Source organism: Pituophis catenifer, unplaced genomic scaffold (genome assembly GCF_029215685.1).
Source record: "Pituophis catenifer annectens isolate HBS135680 unplaced genomic scaffold, rPitCat1.0.hap2 SCAF_7, whole genome shotgun sequence".
In the NCBI taxonomy this organism is placed as follows: Eukaryota; Metazoa; Chordata; class Lepidosauria; order Squamata; family Colubridae; genus Pituophis; species Pituophis catenifer.
Genome location: NW_027256887.1, coordinates 87,388,142 through 87,413,359, shown reverse-complemented (window position 1 = coordinate 87,413,359; position 25,218 = coordinate 87,388,142). Strand labels below are relative to the sequence as shown.

The following is a 25,218-nucleotide window of genomic DNA, read 5'->3' as shown; positions in this document are numbered from 1 at the left end:
ACCCGCTGTCTCCAAGCGGTAGGGTGCTCCGGCCCCCAAGGCTCCACCCGTTTGCCAGGTTGCATAGATCCTCACGGCCCGGGCCTTCGTCTGATGTTGTGCAACGCCAGGTCCGTAGTAAATAAAGCCCCCCTCATCTGTGATCTTGTTCAGGAGGGGGGAGCGGACCTGGCGGGTATTACGGAGACCTGGTTGGGCCCGGAGGGAGGGGTCCCTCTGGTAGAAATGTGCCCACCAGGCTTCCGCGCATTCCATCAGCCGAGGTCACAAGGGAGGGGCGGGGGAGTAGCGGTTATTATTAGAGAAGGCCTTAGGCCCAGGGAGACCACTGTACCTCAGACAGCTGGTTGTGAGTCCCTCCTTGTGAAGTGGGGCCATGGGGTTCAGATGGGCTTGCTGATCACGTACCTGGCTCCCTGCCGCGTGGCAGCAACCCTGCCTGAGCTACTCAACGTTATTGCTGCGGTGGCGGTTGATACCCCCAGACTTATGGTCATGGGGGATTTCAACCTGCCGTCCGTGGGCGAGACGTCTGAGGTGGCTCGGGAGTTCATGGCTTCCATGACGGCCATGGATCTGACCCAACTAATTCATGGCCCTACGCACACTGGGGGAAACACACTGGACTTGCTTTTTGTCTCTGGACAGTGGTTGAGTGATCTTGAGATAGGGGATGTAGTCATCGAGCCCTTGTCATGGTCGGATCACTCTCTCCTTCGCCTTGACCTTCGTACCGTGGCACCCCGCTGCAGGGAGGCGGAACCGATAAGATGGTACCGCCCCAGGCGCCTGATGGAACCCGATAGGTTCCAGACGGAGCTTGGGCCAATTCCTGAGGTTCTGGCTCACGCCTCGACTGGAGACCTAGTGGCCGCCTGGGATAGGGCGGCCGCTGGGGCCCTGGATCGAGTCGTGCCTTTGCGGCCTCTGACCCGGCGCGGATCTCGCCTTGCTCCTTGGTTTACCGAGGAGCTGAGGGAGATGAAGCGCCGGAAAAGACGCCTAGAGAGTAGTTGGAGAGCTAGTCTTTCTGAATCGGACCGGACACTGGTTAGATCCCATATTAGGACTTACCTAGTGGCGATAAAAGCAGCAAAATGTACGCATTTTGCTGCTCTTATTGCGTCATCAGATAATCGCCCGGCCGCCCTGTTTAGGGTGACCCGCTCCCTGCTCCACCAGGAAGCGCGGGAGGACCCCTTGGAGGGAAGAGCCGAGGACTTTGTTCAGTATCTGTATGACAAAATCACTCAGATTCGGGAAGGTCTGGACTCTGACTGGGTAGATCCAGCGAGAGTGACGGAGGCAGGTCTTGAGACTGTTATCTGGGATGAGTTTGATCCTGTGACCCCAGATGACGTGGACAGGATTCTGGGTAGATTGAACGCGACCACATGTTTGTTGGACCCGTGTCCCTCCTGGTTAGTACTGGCTTCCCGGGAGGTGACGCGAGGCTGGCTCCAGGGGATTATAAATGCTTCATTGGGTGAGGGTGTCTTCCCCGCCGCCCTTAAGGAGGCGGTGGTGAGGCCCCTCCTCAAGAAGCCTTCCCTGGACCCGGCAATATTGGCTAATTATCGTCCAGTCTCCAACCTTCGTTTTGTGGCGAAGGTTGTTGAGAGTGTGGTTGCGGGACAGCTTCCCCAGTACCTGGATGAAGCGTCGTATCTGGATCCGTTCCAGTCGGGTTTCAGGCCTGGATACAGCACGGAAACGGCATTGGTCGCGTTGGTTGATGATCTCTGGAGGGCTCGGGACAGGGGCTGCTCCTCTGTCCTGGTCCTGTTAGATCTCTCAGCGGCTTTTGATACCATCGACCATGGTATCATGCTGCACCGGTTGGAAGAGTTGGGGGTGGGAGGCACCGTACTAAGGTGGTTCTCCTCCTTTCTCTCCGACCGGTCGCAGTCTGTGTTGACAGGGGGGCAGAGGTCGACCCCGAGGCCCCTCATATGTGGGGTGCCGCAGGGATCGGTCCTCTCGCCCCTTTTGTTCAACATTTATGTAAAGCCGCTGGGCGAGATCATCCGTGGTTTTGGGGTGGAGTACCATCAGTACGCTGACGACACCCAGCTGTACATCTCCACCCCGGATCACCCCAACGATGCCCTTGAAGTGATGTCCCAGTGCCTGGAGGCCGTACGGATCTGGATGGGGAGGAACAGGCTCAGGCTCAACCCATCCAAGACCGAGTGGCTGTGGTTTCCGACGTCCCGATATAGTCAGCTAATGCCATCGATGACTATTGGGGGCGAATCATTGGCCCCCACGGATAGGGCTCGCAACTTGGGTGTCCTCCTGGATTCACGGCTGTCGTTAGAAGAGCATGTGACGGCCGTGTCCGGGAGGATTTTTCATCAGGTTCGCCTGATCCGCCAGTTGCGTCCCTATCTAGATCGGGACTCCCTACACACAGTCACTCATGCCCTCGTTACTTCTCGTCTGGATTACTGCAACGCTCTCTACATGGGGCTCCCCTTGAGGTGCACTCGGAGGCTCCAACTGGCGCAGAGTGCGGCCGCGCGGGTGGTGATGGGAGCGACATGGAGTTCCCATGTGACACCTCTCCTGCGCGAGCTGCACTGGCTCCCGGTGGTCTTCCGAGTGCGCTTCAAGGTTCTGGTTATCACCTTTAAAGCGCTCCATGGCTTAGGACCTGGTTATTTACGGGACCGCCTGCTACCACCAATAGCCTCCCACCGGCCAGTACGCTCCCATAGAGAGGGGCTCCTCCGGGTGCCGTCGGCCAAACAATGTCGGCTGTCGGCCCCTAGGGGGAGAGCCTTCTCTGTGGGGGCACCTACGATTTGGAACGAGCTCCCCCCGGAGATACGTAGGATCCCGGATCTGCGCACCTTCCGCCGCGCGCTTAAGACTTTTCTATTTTATCAAGCTGGCCTGGCCTAAATCTCCCCCCTTTTTAAATGTGGAAATTTTAAATTTTTAAATTTTAAATTCGTCTTTTTATAGGGGTATGGGTAAGGCATTTTAAATTGGGGAGCCATTTTAGATTTAATTTTGTTTTAAACGTATTTTAATTGTTTATATTGTATGTTTTTAACTTTGGCTGTGCACCGCCCCGAGTCCTTCGGGAGAGGGGGCGGTATAAAAATCTAATAAATAAATAAATAAAATAAAATAAATAAGAGTGTATTTCAACTACAAAGCGAAGTGAACTACATGTTTCAAGTTAGGCAAGTGATTCTTTTGCCAAACTTAAGACTGACACTATAAACCAGGGGTGTTCCAATCTTGGCCACTTTAAAGACCTGTGGACTTCAACTCCCAGAATTACCCAAGTTTAGAGGGCTTAAATCGGTATGCCGATTAAGCTGCCTAGGATTCTGACATGTTGGAGAGAACCTAGAGCAGGGACGTCCGATCTTGGGGACTTTTAAGACCTGTGGATTTCAACTCCCAGAATTCCCCAGCCAGCCTTTAAACCAGAGGTCTTCAAACTTGGCAGCTTTAGGACTTGTGGACTTCAACTCCCAGAATTCTCCGGCTAAGCTATGCCATGCTATGGCTAGAGAATTCTGGGAGTTGAAGTCCACAAGTCTTAAAGCTGCCAAGTTTGGGGATCCTTGCTTTAAACCCTCATTTAAGAATTCTGGGAGTTGAAGTCCACAGGCCTTAAAGTCACCAAGATCGGACGTCCCTGCTGTAAACCCTCATTTAATGTCAGAAGACAGACAATAATAGTCAAGGGAGACAATTTTGATGCTGGGGTTGGGGGGGGGGGTGAGAAATGTTTCAAAGGACAGCAGAAAGAATACTGGTAGTCCTCCACTTAACAAGCATTTGTTTAGTGACATTTGAAGTTAAAATGGCCCTGAAAAAAGTAACTTATGACTGGTTTTCACCCTTAGGACTGTTGGCAGCATGCCATGGTCACATGATCAAAATCCAGCCGCTTGGCAACTGGCATGTATTTATGACAGTTGCACCATCTTGGGGTCATGTGGTCGCTATTTGTAATCTTCCCAGCTGGCTTCTGATAAGCAAAGTCAATGGGGGAAGCCAGGTGTGCTTAACAACCGCAGTGATTCACTAAACAACTGTGGCAAAAATAAATGGGATGCAACTCTACTGCCTTGCTTAGCAACAGAAATTTGGGGCTCTATTGTGGTCATACGTCAAGGACCACCTGCCATGAAGGAGAGAAGGGTCAAGAAAGCACCAGGAGACCGGAGGAGACCTGGTTCGGAGGCAGGAAAACCTGCAATGAGAAGCTGAAGATGCCAAAAAAAAAAAAGCTACTTAAGACATTTCCAGAGGTCACAATTGTAGAGTAATGTAAATTATGCTACCATTATGTCAGTTTGATAGTTACGAAGTTATTTCCTCCATAGAAAAAAAATACAAAGTCAACATTCTAGATGGGGGAGAAAAACAGAGAAAAGGTACAGAAAGGGTAGACCCAGCCACAAAGAACAACAACCTTGCAATGTAGGAGAGCTCAGACAAAGGACTGGCCTTTGAGGCTTGGTTAGAGTGAATTTAGGATAGGATAGGATAGGATAGGATAGGACAGGACAGGACAGGACAAATAGGAACTGGAATAGAACAAAAATAGGAATAGGAATAGCTTTATTGTCACCTTGAATGTACATTAATCGGCATACATTAAAATGAAATTACGCTGCATACAGCTGTCCAAGGGTCTCCACCGCTAATATAAACATAAACATAGCAAGATAAATGAATTTAGCTCTGCTCAATCCTCATCTAGGCTATGAACTGATGATGTTTCCCTGGCTCATTGATTTCAGTGGGAAAAATAGTAGCTGCAGAATGAAGTCAAGACTCTGAAGTCCCCCATTTCTCACACACACACCCAGGCCTGGCAAAGCCCAGGAGCTCCAGAGAACGGCAGAGTGCCTCTTGGTGCAAAAGGAACACTTCAAAGAGGGCATGCCAAATCTTTGGGCTGCCAAGCAAAATCTATTTGCGAGATGCCCTCTAGAAGAAAAAGAGAAAGCAGGGAAGAGGCTGAAGGGAAAGGGGTGATTCAAGGGCAAAAAAATTAAATCCTCGGCTTGCAACCATTCCTTTAGTGACCGTTTGAAGTTACGACGGCCCTGAAAAAAGTGACTTAAGGCCGTTTTTCCCACGATCGGTGCAGCATCCCCGTGGTCACGTGACCAAAATTTGGACACTTGGCAGCCGATTCATGACAGTTGCAGTGTCCCGGGCCATGTGATCCCCTTTTGCAATCTTCTGATTGCAGCAGTGGGGAAGACAAATTCACTTTACAACCGTGTGACTAACTTAACTGCAGCGATTCACTTAACAACGGTGGCCAGGAAGGTCACAAAATGGGGCAAAACTCATTTAACTGTCTTGCTTAGCAAGGGAAATTTAGGCACATTGGTGGCTGTAAGTCAAGGACTATGTGTAATATACAATATATAAAATGTACAATATAATCTCCTGGGATGTCTTCCTTGACGCCACAGGAGGAGAAAAGTCTGGTGGGAAAAGGGATGGAGCAACTTCCAAAGTGTCACTGAGGTCGGAGCCTCCATGGCCAGGAGCAGTGTGCTGCGGAATGGCATTTGGAGCTCGCCAGGGTCCCACCCTGCCGAGGCAGGCAGCCAAGGATTATGGGGCAGAATATCCAGGGTGGATAATGGAGCAACAGCCAAGCAGTGGCTCCATCCATGGGGAGGAAGGCTGGATGCCCAGAGGGGTTAAAAGAAACCCAGCTTTCTTGGCTTCAGAAATTTTTGAGGGGAGGAGGGCAGGCTGAGCCAGATCACATGTTCCCAGAAGACCCGGGTCAGGGGGCTGTGTGAACCCATCTCTGCAGGTGGGAAAGGGGGGAAGACAGCCATTTGAATTATTAAAACATTGGGGGGAAAAAAAAAAAAAAAAGCAGGAGGGGTGGAGAAGACAAGAGGATCCAAAAAGAATGCTAAATAATATATAATAATTAATCATTCATAGAAAGTAAATGATTTTAAATTGGGTGTTTTAAATTTTTGGGTTTTAATTCAGGCCAAAATTATTTAATAATTTTAATTATTTTTTTTAATTGATATCCGTATATTTTTGTGTTTTAATCGGCTGTACACCGCCCTGAGTCCTTCAGGAGAAGGACGGTATAGAAATAAAATTATTATTATTATTGTTGTTGTTATTGTTATTATTATATAATCATCCCCACATAAAGGTGGGTCTCAATAGGGGGAGAGGAAACAGAGGAAGAGGGGGGATACCAAGCCCACCCCAACCGCCTTCATTCAAACTATCTTTGAGGGGGGCATGAGAAGCCATTCAGATGACTCCCTGCCCCACTGATATAATAAAAAGTAATGAAAATAAAATAAACCTGAAATAATGGCAGGTTTCAAAAAGAAAAGAAGAGGATGTGCAGGAGGGGGGAGGGCACCAAAGGCCAGCTGCTTTCCCGTCTCCAGTTCTACCCATTCAGACAACTCCCAGCCCCACTGATTTAATATAAAAGCTAATCCTAATAAAACAATCCCCAAACAATGGCAGGTCTCAGCAAAATGGAAAGAGGAGGAGGGGGGAGGCCCCCCAAGCCCAGCCCAGCCTCCATCCCTCATGTTACACATGTCTGTGTCTTTGCCTCCCTTCCAGCTATACACCTGTCATTCCTTTCCCTCAAGTTACATGCATTCCGACGACTCCCAGCCTCGATGCTACAATACAAAATCTAATCCTAAAATAAAAACAATCCCCAAATAACGGCAGGACACAGCAAACAGAAAAGGAAGGGAGGAGGGAGGCCCCCCAAGCCCAGCCCAGCCTCCATCCCTCATGTTACACATGTCTGTGTCTTTGCCTTCCCTCCAGCTACACGGGTCATTCCTCCAGTTCCACCCATTCAGACGACTCCCAGCCCCGTTGCTACAATGTAAAAGCTAATACTAATAATAAAAAAATAATAATAATCCCCAAGTAACGGCAGGTCTCAAGCAAAAGGGGGGGAAGGGGGGTACAGAGCCCAGCCTCATTTCCCTCATGCTCTGCATCTTTCCCTTCCCACAACATACACGTGTCTTTCCCTTCCTTGAAGTTAGTCTTTCCCTTTCCTGAAGCTATGCGTGTCTTTGCCTTCTCACGTTCCACGCGTCTTTTCCCTTCCCTCCAATGACACATGTCATAATTCCCTTTCCCCATGAAATGAGAGGGTAGAAGAGCAACCCCAAATGTAATTAAAATGTCTTATTTTTATGCTTTCATTAGAAAACTATATATATACGTGTGTATGTATATATACACACACACATAGATGTGTGTATATATGTGTATATACACATACACACACACATATATATCAGTTATGAAATATATATATATATATATATATATATATATATATATATATATATATATATAATGTTTTCTGAGGTTTTCACGGGTGTTTGAGTAAAATTGGAAGTGTCTTGGCGATATTTGGATGAAGTCTCAGTCTCATTATATATATATCAGTTATGGATAAGAGAATGTACATTTTCAATAAGTGTATAAGAATTAAAAATAATTCTTTTTTCATACTTCCCTTTCCCCCCCTCCAGTTCCACCCATTCAGACGACTCCAGGCCCCCTGGCTACAAGGTAAAAGCTAATCCTAATAAAAAAATAATAATAATCCCCAAATAACGGCAGGTTCTCAACCAAAAGGGGGAAAAAGGAGGCCGCCCAGCCCAGCCTCCCATCCCTCATGCTACACGTGTCCTTTGCCTCCCCGCAAGACACACGCGTCTTTCCCTTCCTTGGAACTTCCACGCGTCTTTTCCCTCCTCACGTTCCACGCGTCTTTTTTTCCCCTTCCCTCCAACGACACGTGTCATAATTCCCTTTCCCCCCCCCGCTCCTCCAGTTCCACCCATTCAGACGACTCCAGGCCCCCCTGGCTACAAAATAAAAGCCAATCCTAAAATAATCCCCGAATAACGGCGGCGGGGGGGGGACCCACCGAGCCCGGCCTCTTTCCCTTCGTGTTACACGCTTCCCAAAAGATACACGTGTCTTGTACCCCTTTCCCACGTGACACGCCTCCCAACGGGCTTTCTAGCCTTCCCTCAATCCCAGGAGCCCCGGCCGCGTCCGCTCACCGTCAGGCCGGTGCCCAGCACGATCACGTCGTACTCCTCATTCATGGCGGCGGTGACGGCTGAGGCGAGCGGGCGGCGGGCGAGGCCGGGCGGGGGCGGCGCGGCGCTGGGAGGCCTCCCTCGGGCGGGGGCGGCGGAGGGGCTCGGGCGACGGGGCCGGGGCGGCGGTTCGGGGCCTCGGCGGCCGTAACTGCCGGCGCCTGAGGAGGAAGACGACGAAGAAGAAGAAGCGGCGGCTGAGGAGAAAATGGAGGCGACGCTGCTCCTGCCGCCGCCGCCGCCGGGAGAAGAGCGCGCCAGAGGGGCGGGGCCTTTGGGGGGCTGGGCGGGGCCTCGGCCGCCACCCGAGGGGGAGGAGCTGGACGGCGCCCCAATCCCCGCCATCGTCGTCAAGGGGGCGCTGCCCGGCCGGCGGCCGTTATTGGGCTGCCGCGAGGTGTCAATCAACGCCGGGGGGGGGGAGAAGAAGAAGGAGGAGGAGGGAGGTGGGACGTTCCTTTATTCCCACCCCCACCTCGTGACCCCGCCCTCCGGCCGGGATTGGCTGCGCGCGCCCTCGGCCGGACGAGGCGAGGAAAAGCTCGATGCCACGCAGGTGCCGCCGGGCATGGGAGGGAGGGGGGGGGAAGGGGGGAAAAGAGCATGCGCGTTCGCGAGGGTGAAGCCGCTGCCCTGCTTCCGGGTGGTGCGCACGTGACTCCCTCCCTGCCAAGCTAGGATTATAGTTTGGCGTGATAAACTTTTAAATCTGTGTTTTTGAAACTTGGGCTGCTTTAAAGAGGGATGGGCTTCGACTCCCAGAATCCTCCAGCCTGGGCCGGAATTCTGGGAGTTGATATCCAATTATCATTATTATTATATAATTATTATTTACTTTATTCATTAAACATGAATTAAACATTAAACATGAACTGAACATTCAAAAAGGCATCACAAGTACCATTGACTGGTGCTAATTTAAGACACGGGGACTTCAAATCTTACGGGGATTTACCAGACGATGGGGAAGACGGCAGGAAGTCGGGAATCACCCCAGCTCTCACTGCTTCTTTTGCCTGTGGGTGATCATTTTGTTTCCCTCTTGGAAATCTTTCTGAAAGGATGACCCGATGGATCACGGGTTGTCTAGTATCCACAGATCTGAGGTGGTATTCAGCCGCTTCGGACCGGCTCACCCGAACCGGTAGCGGAAATCGCTGTTGGGCCTGCCCACCCGCCCTGGCTCTATTCCGTGCTATTTAGGGATGTTTTTCAGGCTGGGCGTATTGTGACCTAGGCCCAAGTAGTTATTACCAGACACAATCAGTCCTACACAAACGTATTTTATTAGAACAGCTGAGAATTACTTCATTCTCAGCTTAGCCCAAATTTATTCCAAAACAAGTTCTTCAGAAACAGTCCTTCGTCTTTATCAGCAACCTTTGTCTTCTTTGGCACCCTGCCAAAGGCTTTTCTTGGCAAAGCCCCACGAAGTTCAGAAGCAAGAGAAGCTGACAAGAAACAAATGTAGCAACATTGCTTTCCTACAAAGAGCCCAAGAGCCCTTACTGCTCTTTTAAGCCTTCTGGGAAGGGCCAATCATCTCCTGGCCTTACTCCTGAGTCGTCCCTTTTGCTTTAGCTGCTCTTGCCTACTGGCAGCTCTTCTCATACGTACACTAGGAACAGGCTCCCCGTTACTCTGCCTCTCTGATGTCCGACTTGGGGGCTCCGAAGTCCGCGCATCACTCCCAGATGGCCCTGGCCTCATCTCTGCCTCTGACGCAGAGCCTTCCCCAGACTCCCGGACTGGCCCGTTGTCCTCCCCAGCCTCCTCACTGTCCGACTCCGTTGCCAGCTCCATGGGCTGCTGGCGAACTACAACAAGGCGCATGTGCAGAAAGCCGTGTGCATGCGTAGACGGGGCGTTTGCAAACCAGTAGGGAAGTAAGTGAATACCACTTGTGCCACAGGTAGTTCTCAACTTACAACAGTCCGTTTAGTGGCTTTTCAAAATTACAACAGCACTGATAAAAGTAACTACTATCAAGAGCCTTGATAGTACAGGGGTTTAGTGCACCCTGTTATAAACACAGCTGCCTGCAATTTCTGCTGGTTCAAATGTCTCCAAGGCTCAAGGTTGACTCAGCCTTCCATCCTTTCTAAGGTAGGTGAAATGAGGACCCAGATTGTGGGGGCAATAAGCTGACTTTGTATAAAATATACAAAAGAATGAAGGCTATTGCTTAACGCCTTGTAAGCCGCCCTGAGTCTCCGGAGAAGGGCGGCATATAAATCAAATTAAAAAAAAAAAAAAAACACCTTAGGACCGTTTTTCATACTTACGACCTTCACAGCATCCTCGTGCTTTTGTGACCAAAATCTTATGCTGTGCAGGATTTATTAATATGGCGGGCTGAATAAAGCATGGATTCCCGCACAGTATCTCCTACCGGCTAAGTTCTTAGCCTTAGAATCTTTCAGATGGGTGGACTTCAACTCCCAGAATTCCCCATCGACTAACAGACTCCTCCCCTCTACCACAGCATTTTGGGAAAGAGCCTCCGGAAAGCTTTTTGCTCGCAAGTCATACCAGGAAACAGTTGGAAAGGGTTTTTTTTGTTTAATGCTCACTCCCACAAAGTCTGTTGTCCTCAAAGAGTTGGACAAGGTCGGTCTTCTTCGCCAGCTGCCTGGCGTACGTCCAAGCATCGTCTGGAGAATCCTTTAATCCTGCCTGCAGGAGGAAACGCACGCATGGTGTGTGTTGCCTTGCGGAAGCCATGTGAAGCGCTGTGGGGCAGAGAAAGCAGAGCGACGGTGAAGGTTTTGTGTGCCCCCACGGCAGGACGCAAGCGTGCGATTTTGGTCCCACCGGCTGTTATCGAAGTCAACATTTCATCTTCATTAATACAGTATTTTTATATTGATTGATTGATAGGCCAGTGTTTCTCAACCTTGGAAGCTTGAAGACGGGTGGACTTCAACTCCCAGAATCCCCCAGCCAGCAGCGCTGGCTGGGGGATTCTGGGAGTTGAAGTCCACCCGTCTTCAAGCTTCCAAAGTTGAGAAACACTGCTATAGGCCATATCAACGTACAGGTTCAAACACATATTACCAATAAAATCCTAAACAAACAATTTAAAATGAGAGTACGGTAATATACAATAGTTATAGGGCAAAACACAATAATTTGATACATAAATATACAAAATGGAATAAAATGACATAAAATTCTATTTCTGCATCACCCCTGCAATCTACCCCAATCAGGCCCACGTATGCTGATCGCAGTCCTTTTAGTCAGAAATTGTGCTGTAATAAACGCTATTAAATGTGGGGAAGACATCAGGCGAGAAACCAGGAGACGATGAGTTCCAGTTCTGTGTTAGGCACGAAAGCTGGCTAGGTGACATTGGAGCAATCACCAGGAGACAGGGAGTTCTAGTCCCGCCTTAGGCATGAAAGCTGGCTAGGTGACATTGGAGCAATCACCAGGAGACAGGGAGTTCTAGTCCCGCCTTTGGCATGAAAGCTGGCTAGGTGACATTGGAGCAATCACCAGGAGACAGGGAGTTCTAGTCCCGCCTTAGGCATGAAAGCTGGCTAGGTGACATTGGAGCAATCACCAGGAGACAGGGAGTTCTAGTCCCGCCTTTGGCATGAAAGCTGGCTAGGTGACATTGGAGCAATCACCAGGAGACAGGGAGTTCTAGTCCCGCCTTAGGCATGAAAGCTGGCTAGGTGACATTGGAGCAATCACCAGGAGACAGGGAGTTCTAGTCCCGCCTTAGGCACGAAAGCTGGCTAGGTGACATTGGAGCAATCACCAGGAGACAGGGAGTTCTAGTCCAGCCTTAGTCACGAAAGCTGACTAGGTGACATTGGAGCAATCACCAGGAGACAGGGAGTTCTAGTCCCGCCTTAGGCACGAAAGCTGGCTAGGTGAGATTGGGCCAATCATTAGGAGATTGCTCCTTGATGTTGCAGGACCTGTGTGGGGTGCTGTGGGGATTGAATGGGCAGCCTTACCAGTTCGATGCTTCTTGTCCTTCGCGTGCAAGGAAGCCCCCAAGGAAAGCAGGCATCGGATCGTGTCCTCGTGCCCTTCCTGCGTGGCAGAACAAAAACCCACAGATCAGGTTTGAGCTCCTTGAATTGTGGTTTATGGAATTCATTGTAATCCACTGGGCTTACCCAACAGGTTAATCCACTAACCATAGTTGCATTCTTTATATATTATTCATCTATTGAATTTCTCCTCTTATCTCAGCTAAGGAGCAAAAGATCGAATAACAGAGTTGGAAGGGACCATGGAGGTCTTCTAGTCCAACCCCTTGCCCTGGCAGGAAACCCTACACCAGTTCAGACAAATGGCTCTCCAATCTCTTCTTAAAAACCTCCAGTGTTGGAGCATTCACAACTTCTGGAGGCAAGTAGTTCCACTGACTAATTGTTTTAACTGTCAGGAAATTTCTCCTTAGTTCTAAGTTGCTTCTCTCCTTGATTAGTTTCCACCCGTTGCTTCTTGTCCTGCCCTCAGGTGGAGAATAGCTTGACTCCCTCTTCTTTGGGGCAGCCCCTGAGATATTGGAAGACTGCTATCATGTCTCCCCAAGTCCTTCTTTTCATCAGACTAGCCATGCCCAGTTCCTGCAACCGTTCTTCATATGTTTTAGCCTCCAGTCCCCTAATCCTCTTGGTTGCTCTTCTCTGCACTCTTTCCAGAGTGGGGCTGGACTTCAACTCCCATAATCCTTTGCCAGGATCACACAAATGAAGGGACCGGTGCCATCAAGACTGACATGTTGGCTCAGTGGTTAGAATGCAGTACTGCAGGCTACTTCTGCTGATGGCCAACAGTTTGGCAGTTCGATCCTGACCGGCTCAAGGTTGACTCAGCCTTCCATCCATCCGAGATGGGTCAAATGAGGACCCAGATGGTTGGGGGCAAGAGGCTGACTCTGTAAACCGCTTAGAGAGGACTGGAAAGCACTGTGAAGCGGTGTATAAGTCTAAGTGCTATTGCTTGGGAAGGAAGGAAGGAAGGAAGGAAGGAAGGAAGGAAGGAAGGGAGGGAGGGAGAGAGGGAAGGAAAAGATGGAGGAGGAAAGGATGGATAGATGGGTGGGTAGATGGGATGGATGGATGGAAAGAAGGAAGGAAAGAAGGAAGGAAGGAAGGAGACAGGGAGGGAGGGAGAGAGGGAAGGAAAAGATGGATGGAGGAGGAAAGGATGGATAGATGGGTGGGTAGATGGATAGATGGATGGATGGAAGGAAGGAAAGAGAAAGGGAGGGAGGGAGGGCAGAAAGGAAGGAAGGAAAAGATGGATGGATGGATGATGGATGGATAGGAGGAGGAGGAAAGGATGGGTAGATGGGTGGGTAGATGGATAGATGGATGGATGGAAGGAAGGAAAGAGAAAGGGAGGGAGGGAGGGCAGAAAGGAAGGAAGGAAAAGATGGATGGATGGATGATGGATGGATAGAAGGAGGAGGAAAGGATGAGTAGATGGGTGGGTAGATGGAAGGAAGGTAAGAAGGAAGGAAGGGCCGTGGTGGCACAGTGGTTAGAATGTGGTACTAAGGCTGCTTCTACTGACTGCCAGCTACCTGCAATTCGGCAGTTCAAATCTCACAGGCTCAAGGTTGACTCAGCCTTCCATCCTTCCGAGGTGGGTCAAACGAGGACCCAGATGGTTGGGGTCAAGAGGCTGACTCTGTAAACCGCTTAGAGAGGGCTATAAAAGCACTGTGGATATATACGTCTACATGCTATTGCTATTTGTTCAGCCAAAAAGCAGAAGTGGCCAGGAGTAATTGCAGTAGGAAAGCAACGGCTGGGGAGGATGGGGCGTGATGAGGAGGAAGGAAAAAGCCAGGAGAAGGTCACAGACCAGATGGTGATGTATTCAGATGTTCCCCCTCTTCCTTCCTCATTAGTAAGAAGTGTTTTAAAAGTCAAAAGGAATCCAATATTTAGCAAATCTGTAGTCGGTCGAAATATTTCTTATGAAATTATGTTGAATCTGTATGTTATTTGGCTTAAGGCACCAATAATTTAGAGTTGCTTTGGTCTAGTGATGAAGGCAACAGGTGAGAAGAAAAGGAGACAGTGAATTCTAGTCACATTTTAGGCATGAAAGCCAGGTGGGTGACTTTGGGCCAATCACCAGGAGACGGTGAGTTCTAGTTTCGTCTGAAGCATGAAAGCCAACTGGGCAAGTTTGAGCCAATCACCAGGGGAAGGTGAATTCTAGTATTGCCTTAGGCATGAAATCGGTTGGTGGACTTTGAGCCAATCACCAGGAGAGGGTGAGTTCTAGTCCAGCCTTAGGCACAAAAAACAGGTGGGTGACTTTGGGCCAATCACTAGGAGACAGGGAGTTCTAGTCCTGCCTTAGGCAGGAAAGCTGGCTAGGTGACATTGGAGCAATCACCAGGAGACAGGGAGTTCTAGTCCCGCCTTAGGCATGGAAACCAGCTGGATAACTTTGGGCCAGTCATTCTCTCTCAGCCCAACCCACCTTACAAGGTTGTTGTTATGTTAAAAAGAGGAGGTAGATGTGTTAGGTATGTTCGCCTCCTTGAGTTATTTGTAAAAATAATAAAGGCGGGATACAAACAAAGAAAATTAAAGGAAGCCACCCCAAATCCCAATGAAAGGGGCAGGTAAAAGAACCTTGGTGGCGCAGCAGACTAAAGTGCTGTTAAGTAACACCAGCTGCCTGCAATTACTGCAAGTTCGAATCTCACCAGGCTCAAGGTTGACTCAGCCTTCCATCCTTTCGAGGTAGGTAAAAGGAGGACCCGGATTGTGGGGGCAATAAGCTGACTTTGTATAAAAAAAGAACACCGCTTAGGGGGGGGCCGAAAGCCCTACTAAGCAGGTATATACAAAAGTAGGAAGGCTATTGCTTAACGCATTGTAAGCCGCCCTGAGTCTCCGGAGAAGGGCGGCATATAAATCGAACCAATAAATAAATGAATGAATGAATGAATGAATGAATAAATAAATAAATACCTTTGCGGCATAATGCAGGGCAGTGATGCCGAGGTTCGTGGCCCCTTCGTCGACCTCAACCCCAAGATCGGACACAAGGAACCGAAGCCCATCGTCCTGTCCCGTGATCGCAGCTCGGTGCAGCGGCTGATTGCCAAGAGCATCTCTGACCTTGTAATCAGCCTGCAGGAAGGGGAACAGAAAGCAGAACCCGAATATTTGGGGTTGTAACCTCAAATGAAGGCTGGGGAGGACAGAAAGGATGTCTCAGAAATCTTGGAACGGAATACAGGTCGTCCTCGACTTACAACAATTCATTTAGTGACCGTTCAAAGTTACAACGGAACTGAAAAAAGGGACTTAACGATCGTTTTTCACCCTTAACGACCAATGCAGCATCCCCCATGGTCACATGATCGAAATTCAGATGCTTGCAAGTTGTTCATATTTATGGTTGTCCCAAAAGTGCTTTTTCACAAGGCAACTGGACTTTTCCTTGAAGAGGTTTCGCTTCTCACCTCAAGAAGCTTCTTCGGTTCTGAATGAAGGATGGAGGATGGAAGGATTTCTATTCCTTGCAGTCATCTGGTCGTTAGTACTCTTTCTGAGAGTCGTTGAGTCCACTTGGAGGTTTATCTGTGCCCTCCAACTTCCAAGTGGCCTCAATGACTCTCGGAGAGAGCGCTAACGACCAGACGACTGCAAGGAATAGAAATCCTTCCATCCTCCACCATTCGATCAGAACTGAAGAAGCTTCTTGGTTGAGAAGCGAAACATCTTCAAGGAAAAAGAAAAGTCCAGTTGCCTTGTGAAAAAGCCATGGACTTTGTCCGTCAGAAGGTCACAAAAGGAGAATCGCCTGACCCCAGGACACTGCAACCGTCGTAAATATAACTCAGTTGCCAAGGGAAGCTGCAACGGTCCTTAAGTGTGGAAAAAGAGACATAAGTCACTTTTTTCAAGGCCGTCGTAATGTTGAATGACCACAAAAAGCACTTTCGTAAACTGAGAACTACCTGTACTCCTAAATTACCAGGGATAAAACTTCCGGATACACCTGTCGGACCAAATGGAAGACAAACGCACCTGATGTTCCTCTAGAAGCACTCTGGCAATGTCCAAGTGGCCATTTTGTATAGCATCCATGAACGGGGTCACCCCACAGTGGTCCCGGCTGTCCGGCACATAGTGGCACCTTGGAATAAATGCAGAAAAGACGGTGAAATTCACAATTGAAACCCAGCCCAAAGCAGAATCAAGAGGAAAAAGCAGTGCTTTAAACCAGAGACATTTTTATTAGGGATCTTACCAGAGACATTTAATAAAAGAATTGCAATATTTAATTGTGAATGTTTTGACAGCAGCTAGAATTGTATTTGCCAAAAATTGGAAAGGAGAGAAGATACCTATTGATGAAGAAATTATTAAGAAAATGTTGGATTGTGCTGAAATGAGTAAATTGACATTTGAAATGAGAGAACAGGAAGATAAGCAATATTATTTGATATGGGATTTAATTTATCAATGGATAGATAATAAAACATGGAGATGAAATGTGATATATGAAATGAAACTAAGATAAAATGTGTAAAAATTTGTTTTTTTTTTCTTAGTGGAAAAGAACCATGTGTCATATATTGATATATTGAACAGTTTGTGAGCGCGAAAAGATTTTAACCAACTGAAACACAGTCTGTAATTGTTTGAAAGGATGATGCTTTTATGTTGTTTTTTGTTTGAAAAATTAAAAAAAAAACTTTGGGTGGAAAAAAAAGTAGAGGAAAAAGCAGTGAAGGTGCTGAACCAGAGACCAGGCGACGGTGAGTTGTAGTCCTCTTGCAGTCACAGAAGTTGGGCGGGGGATTTTGTACCAATGGCTCAGCCCATCCCACCCTACAGGATTGTTGTGCTGGGACAAATAGCAAGCAGGAGGGTCACGCATGGTGCCTTAAGTTGTACCATACAAAACTGAATTGGAACTGTAATAATCAATCAATTCATCAATGGGAAGGAAAGAGAAGATTTAACAGATTAACAGAGTCGGAAGGGACCTTGTAGGTCATCTAGTCGAACCCCCCCATCCAAGCAGGAGACCCTACTACACCATTTCTGACAGAGGGCAGTCCAGTCTCTTCTTGAAAGCCTCCAGGGATGAAGCTCCCACCACTTCCGAAGGCAACTTCTGTTCCATCGGTTGATTGTTCTCACTGTCAGAAAATTTCTCCTTATTTCCAGGTTGAATCTTTCCTTGGTCTTCTTTCCATCCATGATTCCTTGTCTGGCCTTTGGGTGCTTTGGAAAATAGCTTGACCCCCTTCCTCTCTGTGGCAGCCCCTCAAATATTGGAAGACTGCTCTCCTGTCTCCCCTGGTCCTTCTCTTCACTAGACTAGCCAGGCCCAGTTCCTGCAACCGTTCATCGTATGATTTAGCCTCCAGTCCCCTCATCATCCTGGTTGCTCTTCTCTGCACTCTTTCTAGAGTCTCAACATCTTTTTTTATAGTATGGGGACCAAAACTGCAGGAAAATGCAGGATTCTAGGCTTTATAGAGTGGTATTAGCACCTCCCTTGATCTTGATTGTACCCCCGTTAATGAAGCTTAGGATTGCATTGGCTTTTTTGGCTGCCGCCGTACATGGCTGGCTCATATTTAACTGGTTGTCCATTAAGATTCCAAGATCCCTCTCCCAGTCACTGCTATTAAGCCTGGTTTCCCCCAGTTTATGTTTCCTTTTGGTTTTTCTTGCCTAAATGTAAGACTTTACTTTTCTCTCCACTGAATGGCAATGAAGACAGCTGTAGACGACTTGAAGGACCAAATTCAGGCCAGATTCTCCTGGAGAAAGTTTATCATTGTTTTTTTTTTTTAATTTGATTTATATGCCGCCCTTCTCCGGAGACTCAGGGCGGCTTACAATGCGTTAAGCAATAGCCTTCATCCTTTTGTATATTTATACAAAGTCAGCTTATTGCCCCCACAAACTGGGTCCTCATTTCACCTACCTTAGAAAGGATGGAAGGCTGAGTCGACCTTGAGCCTTGGAGAGATTCGAACCAGCAGTAAATTGCAGGCAGCTGTGTTAATAACAGGGTGCGTAGTCCACTGTACTATCAAATCATTGTGGCCATTGAGACTCCACAACGATTTGATGGTATATCCAGATAGTCCTCGACTTACAACAGTTCATTTAGTGACCATTTGAAGTTACAACAGCACTGTAAAAAGCGACGTAGGATTGTTTTTCGCACTTACGACCGTTGCAGCATCCTTATAGTCACATGATCAAAATTCAGACGTTTGGCAACTGACCCATAGTTATGATGGTCATAGTGTCCCAGGGGACATGTGATCCCCTTTTAACAACCGTGTTACTAATTTAACAACTGCTAATTTAACTAATGAACTAATTTAACAAAACTGACTTCATCACTGTGGCAAGCGAGCTCGTAAAAATGGGGCCAAACTCACTTAAGGACCATCTTGTTAGTAGCAAAAATTTGCGGCTCAATTGTGGTCGTTAAGCCGAGGACTAGCGGTTAAGCAGGAGGAGCAAAACTCTGCTCACCTTTCAAGGAGAATTTTCACGACCTCCAGGCATCCGTGCATCGCTGCAAAGCAGAACAGAAAAGAAAACATGGCTAGTTTTGAAAATGGGCAGCAGCTTCCTTCGTGCCGGTCCTTTCCAGATATTTTACACTCCAGCCTCCATCATCCCCAGCCTCCCACCCTCCCAAATCCCCAGGAAGCAGTAAATTGCAAAAGAAAGATTTTTCTCCCGAGTTATTTATTCATTGATAACTAAATAAAAGCTTCCTTTGTTAAGATCTATTTACTCAATTTCTACGGCTGTCCGTCTCATTTTTTACAAGGTTCTGGGTGGCTTAAAATAAAATAATGCGGGGATTATATAAAGAATGCATTTATTTAGTGATTGTTTGAAGTTACAACCGCACTGCAAAAAGTGACTTACGACCGGTTTTCACACTTAACGACCATTGCGGCATCCCCATGGTCACGTGGATCAAAATTCAAATGCTTGGCAGCCGTTTCATATTTATGACAGGTCGCAGTGTCCCGGGGTTATGCGATCCCCTTTTGCGATCTTCGGACAAGCAAAGTTAACGGGGAAGCCAGAATCGCTTATCAACTTGTTCTTCCCAAGGCACAGCAGTGATTCACTTAACAACTGTGGCCAGAAAGGTTGCCTGATCGGCAGAGGCTTTTTTAAAAAGCCTCAGGCAACTCAGCTTGGATCATCAGAGCCTTTTGAAAGAATTTTTTTACAACCTCTTCGCTGAAGAGGTTGTAGAAAAAATGGCTTTAAAAGTAAAAAAAAAAAAAAAATTGGCCATGCCCACTCACTCACACTATCCACCACCACCAAGCCACGCCCACAGAACCGGTAGTAAGAAATTTTAAATTTCACCACTGGGTCAGGATAGCCACTAAGAAAGTTCAAAACAAAATCCTGTCTAAGGAATTGCGCCCATTTCGCAGACCGACTTATTCACCGACTGCTGATGAAGCAACTCAAACCCTCTTAAGAGGCGGTGCACGCGATGCAACCTGCTGTGTGGAGAGGGGTCCTTCGGATCCGGCTTTCCGTGTCCCAAATATCCGGAGAAGCATCTAGTAAGTATTGGACGACCCCTGGGTCTCCTTCCCGGCTTGCGATGTGGAAGCAATTCCAGCCGTCCTTGTTCTTCAGCCGTGGATTGGCTCCGTGCTGGACAAGATCTCGGATGATCTCCAGGTTCCTCCTCGTACAAGCCATCATAAGAGGAGTCCTAGAAAATGGGGAATAATTCTCAAGCCTCTTCATAGGAGATTAATCCAGACGTATCAGAAAAACAGCTCCAAGATCAGTGTTTCTCAACCTTGGAAGCTTGAAGATGGGTGGACTTCAACTCCCAGAATCCCCCAGCCATCTTCAAGCTTCCAAGGTTGAGAAACACTGTCCTAGATGGATCTCCATAGACTTGAACTATCTAACAAAATGAAATTCAATGTAGAAAAAAAGTAAGGTTTTACACAAGAAAAACCAATTGTGCAGGTACCAACTAGGTGAAAATTTTGCTCTGTTGTAGTAATTGTGAGAGGGATCTTGGAGGCCTAGTGGACAATTACTTAAATATGAGCCAGCCGTGTGCGGCAGCTGCCAAAAAGGCCAATGCAATCCTTGGCTGCATTAACAGAGGGATAGAATCAAGATAATGTGAAATGTTAATACCACTTTATAATGCCTTGGTAAGGCCACACTTGGAATCCGACATCCAGTTTTGGTCGCCACAATGTAAAAAAAGATGTTTAGACTCTAGAAAGAGTGCAGAGAAGAGCAACCAAGAGGATTAGGGGACTGGAGGCTAAAACATATGAAGAATGGTTGCAGGAATTGGATCTGTCTAGTCTAGTGAAAAGAACGAGGAGTGATATGATAGCACTCTTCCAATATCTCAGGGGCTGCCACAAAAAAGAGGCGGGGGGGTCAACATATTTTCCAAAGCACCAGAAGGCAAGACAAGAAGCAATGGATGAAACTGAACAAAGAGAGAAGCTACCTAGAACTAGGGAGAAACTTTCCTGACATAAGAACAATCAACCAGTGGAACAGAAGTTGCCTTCAGAAGTTGAGGGAGCTTCATCACTGGAGGCTTTCAAGAAGGGACTGAACAACCTATGCCATAAAATGGTATAGGGTCTCCTGCTTAAGCAGGGGGTTGGACTAGAAGACCTTCAAGGTCCCTTCCAACGCTGTTATTCTGTATGATCTCCGGCCTCCCTGGGACCAGCCAGAAATCTCTTTGAGAGGTTGAGGAACCTCAACTGAGAAGGCTGGTCTTCCTCTTTGATTCCTCTTTAAGTGGTGCCATAATCCTTTGGCAAGTTCATGCCGGATTTGCTTAAATTCCCTTAACAATTGCACTGATTTGCTTAACAACTGTGCCAAAAAAGGGGAGTAAAATCCAGTGTGTCTTACTTAACAAGCACCGGCAACAGAAATTCTGGTCCCAATTGTAGTCATAAATCACGGACTACCTGTGGATTAATACCTACATCATCTTCATCTACAAACCCAAGATTTTCTTTCATTTATTATTTCCCTGTACATGGCCGCCTATCTCAAATTCATGACTCTAGGGCAGCTAAAGTGAATTATAATATAATATAAACCCCCACACCTGAAGCCCTTATAAACAGAAGAACACTGACACATCCCCTAAATTCCATTGAAGTTGTTGCCTAGCCTGGTAACAAAACATTCAGAAAACTTGGAGAAGAAACCTTCACCCTCATAATATAAAGCTAAGTATAAAAACAGAAAAAATAGAACCACAAGCATGAAACCTCAACTGGAAAGCAAAAGGCCAGCAGAGTCTGGGCTCTTGTGATCTCCTCATGGTCTCCCATTCAATCTGAGAAAAACCCTTCAGAGCCAACCCACCATACCAATCTGCTTTTTTAAAGCAATCTATTGCGGCTCCCTGTTCCAGAAGGTATAAGAGGCAATCCCGGTGGCCCATGGAGGCAGCTTCGTGGAGGGGACGCTTGTAGTCTCGGTTCACCAGCTCAACGTTCATTCCCACGATCTCGGTGAGGTAACGCAAGATATCCAGCTCCGTGCCTGGCCGCGAAGTGGAGAAGTGTGTCTCCTGACTTCTCCCAGTGCTTCTGTCTCACGTCTCTGTCCAGGTCGGGAATTTTCTCAATCTCTTCTTGGAGAAGGGTAAACCTCCCTTCCCGTATTAGCCGAGGAAAGAGATTGGCGGTTTTTCCTTCCTCCATCACCGGTCCAGAGCTCCAGAGGGAAGGACCTAAAGATGGGCAATTTAGAGATATGAAATATATTTTTGTAAAATGTATTTTACATATACTGGTATATATAATGAAAAATATTTTTCCTCAATATATAATTTAATTTATATACAAAATATATCTTTTTATAATATATTATATATGAAATATATATGTAAATATGAAATATATATTGTGTACACTATATAGTTATATATGTATCAAATATATCTTTTTATAATCTATTTTAAACATAAACTATATGAATGTGTAAATATGAAGGATATATTTTGTACAGTATATAATTTACATATATATATATGAAATATCTTTTTATAATCTATTTTAAACATAAACTATATGAATGTGTAAATATGAAGAATATATTTTGTACAGTATGTAATTTACATTATATGAAATATATCTTTTTATAATCTATTTTATACATAAAGTATATGAATATAAATATGAAGTATATATTTTTACCATATATAATTTACACATATATATGAAATATATCTATTTTTTTGCATTTTTAAATTTTTTAAATTTTAATTTTTTAACATAAAATGACATTACAAGACATACAACATTCATATATATATATTCTCTTAACAACTATTTCGTGATCTTCTAGTATTTACATTTTCTCCCTATCAATATATGAATATGTAAATATATTTTATATATAGTACATATAAACATATAAATATGAAATATATTTTATAGAAGTTTTAAAATACTGGAAAAATGAAATAATAAATTTAAAAATATATTTTTATAAACTATATATCGATATGAAATATAAATACACACATACAAGATTGAACTCAGCTTTGTGCGTCCTCTTTTATCCAAAAAGGGAAGAGAACACCAGAGCTTTCCCGTTCAGACAGACGCCTTTCTTTATAAAAGTACATTAGCCAAAAAATATCTGGAAATTAGTTGGGGAACATCTTTATTGGGGTAACCTGCATTATGGCAAGGCGAAGTACAGAACAGGAAGTGACTGCTCTAAGGCACTCCATACTTATGGCTGGTTCCTGCACTTTTATAGTGTTTCCGGCATTACGTCATCATCTACACGCGACGCTTCATTGGTCCGCACCTGGCAACTCTTAACGCTTGAAGGAGGAGCCATAGGGAGCGAGCTCTGCGATAGGTCGACAGAGAAACACCTCTCGGAGGCGCACCAGGCTCAGAGGGCGGGGCGGAGTCGCCAGCAGGTTTAGGTTGCGCGTGGCCAACGGGCGGGGGAAGCAAGTTGCGGTGCGCGGGCAAGAGGGGCTGTTGGTTTGCTTGCAAATTAGATCGAGATAATCAGAGTTAAGTCCAAGTAACCAGGTTTAATTAAAAAAACCTAATTAATCCCTAATGAGATTTTGGAGGCTAGAGCTGGAAAGGATTGTCATCCAGGCCGAATCATTTGCTATCCTGATTTTAGAGAAAAATAATTGTATTGCTTTGGGAAGGGAGGAGAAAAAATAATAATAATGAATTGCAGCCCAGCCTTCGTCAAGCTGGCGCCCTCCAGATGCTGAAGCCTTTGCAGCGAGTCCTCGACTTACGACCACAGCGGAGCCCGAAATTGCTGTTTGCTAAGGGAGAGGGTCGTTAAGTGAATTTTGCCCCCGTTATTACTGCCTTTCTCGTCGCAGTTGTTAAGTGAATCACTGCAGTTGTTAAGTTAGTAACACGGTTGTAAAGTGAATCCAGCTTTTCTCCATTGTCCAGAAGGTCGCAAGAGGGGATCATGTGACCCTGGGAACATGCAACCGTCATAAATACGAGCCAATGGCCAAGTAGCTGAAATCCGATCATGGAGAGGCTGCGATGGTTGTAAGTGTGAAAAATGGTCGTAAATCAGCTTTTTCAATCTGACTTATGACCATATGACTTATGTAACTTTGAACAGTCACTAAGTGGATTGTTGTAAGTCAAGGACTATCTTTACACTCCTGTCCCGCTGGGCATTAACAAGCGGTCACATTCCCCATTGGCTTAGGTCAGGGCTCTTCAAACTTGTTAGCTTTAAGACTTGTGGACTTCAACTCCCAGAATTCTCCAGCCAGCTGGCTGGAGAATTCTGGGAGTTGAAGTCCACAAGTCTTAAAGCTAACAAGTTTGAAGAACCTGGCTTAGGTACTATGAAGATACACTCTTGCCCCCCCCACCTCTTAAATGTTTCCTGAGGTCCTCCCCAAACATACTAAACGGTACATCACATGTGAATTATAATTAGCATATAATATAATTAATATGTAGTCTTCTATTAAACATGCGCTTTGCTTACTAGTGTACTATCCTTACTTCTCAGAAAAACCACCTATAACTAACAATTTCCTCTTGCAGCTGTGGGCAAATTTATTCTCCTGACTTGGAACTGGAGTGGTGTGGCCTAGAGGTGGAGCTCTCACCTCACAATAAGGAGGCTATGAGTTCAATCCTAGGTAGAGGCTGATATTTCTCTCTCTGGGCACAATGAGAATATATTTGCTGAACAAAACTCCATGTTGGTGACAGGAAAGGCATCCGCTAGTAAATGCTCAGTTCCATTCAGTTGCTCCGACTCCACCTTGCAAGGGATTATGTGGTCATTAAATGACGAACAATATCTATTTTGCATCTTAAATCCTTACTCTGAAGCCTCCTCTGGGTGCTTATGCTATGGTTATAGTTATCATTGGAGTTTTAGGGGCTTTCCTGTTATTCTATTATTTACATCTGTGGTTAAGCTAGCTATTTCCTCTTGATACTTTCCAAAAACCCTTCACCCATATTCTCTATCACCACTAAAACAGGAGTACTTATAAATCTTTTCTGCTGTGCAAGTAAGTAGGCGAAGTAAGCATTGTTTGGGCTGTTGAATTTGAAGTACGCAGGGAGCTAAGAGGACTGATTTATAATCCTTCTTGCTCCCTTTGGGGCCACCACCAAATTGCCACGGAATTCCTTGGGTTTCACTTAGCGACGGTTTCATTTAATGATCAAGTTGCCAGTCTCAATTGTGTCTGCTAAATTAGAACTATATATTTTTTTCCTTGTCCATAAATTGGATTGAGTTTTTTTCCCCCAAAAAAACCCCAAACCCCTCATGAAAAAATGTTTGGGGCTGCAGGGCCATCATCTGAATGCATGTTAGGAGGACTCCCTCTCCCATAATCCAGAGGTGGGTTTCAGCAGATTCTGACCAGTTCTGGAGAACCGGTAGCGGAAAATTTGAATAGTTCAGAGAACTGACTGGCCCCACCTCCATCTTTTCTCTGCCTCCCAAGTCCCAGCTGATCGGGAGGAAATGGGGATTTTGCAGTAACCTTCTCCTGGAGTGGGGTGGGAATGGAGATTTTACAGTAT

General features: G+C 46.4%; 2 protein-coding genes across 2 annotated transcripts in view; both read right to left on the bottom strand.

The window, feature by feature from the left end:
• GDI2 (GDP dissociation inhibitor 2) overlaps window positions 1–8,471 on the bottom strand; it is a 39,905-nt gene extending 31,434 nt beyond the window's left edge. Inside the window, exon 1 of the mRNA XM_070948009.1 lies at window positions 8,088–8,471. Coding sequence (XP_070804110.1) covers window positions 8,088–8,471 — 384 coding nt within the window. The remainder of the gene's footprint in view (window positions 1–8,087) is intronic.
• Window positions 8,472–10,668: 2,197 nt separating this feature from the next.
• Window positions 10,669–22,877, bottom strand: ANKRD16 (ankyrin repeat domain 16). The gene is given in 9 exon segments (XM_070947207.1): window positions 10,669–10,858; window positions 12,098–12,176; window positions 15,092–15,253; window positions 16,157–16,265; window positions 18,638–18,680; window positions 19,639–19,859; window positions 21,520–21,687; window positions 21,689–21,884; window positions 22,685–22,877. Coding segments are annotated over 8 exon segments (1,119 nt in total). The 5' UTR covers window positions 21,856–21,884; window positions 22,685–22,877; the 3' UTR covers window positions 10,669–10,688.
• Between the last annotated feature and the right edge of the window lie 2,341 nt (window positions 22,878–25,218).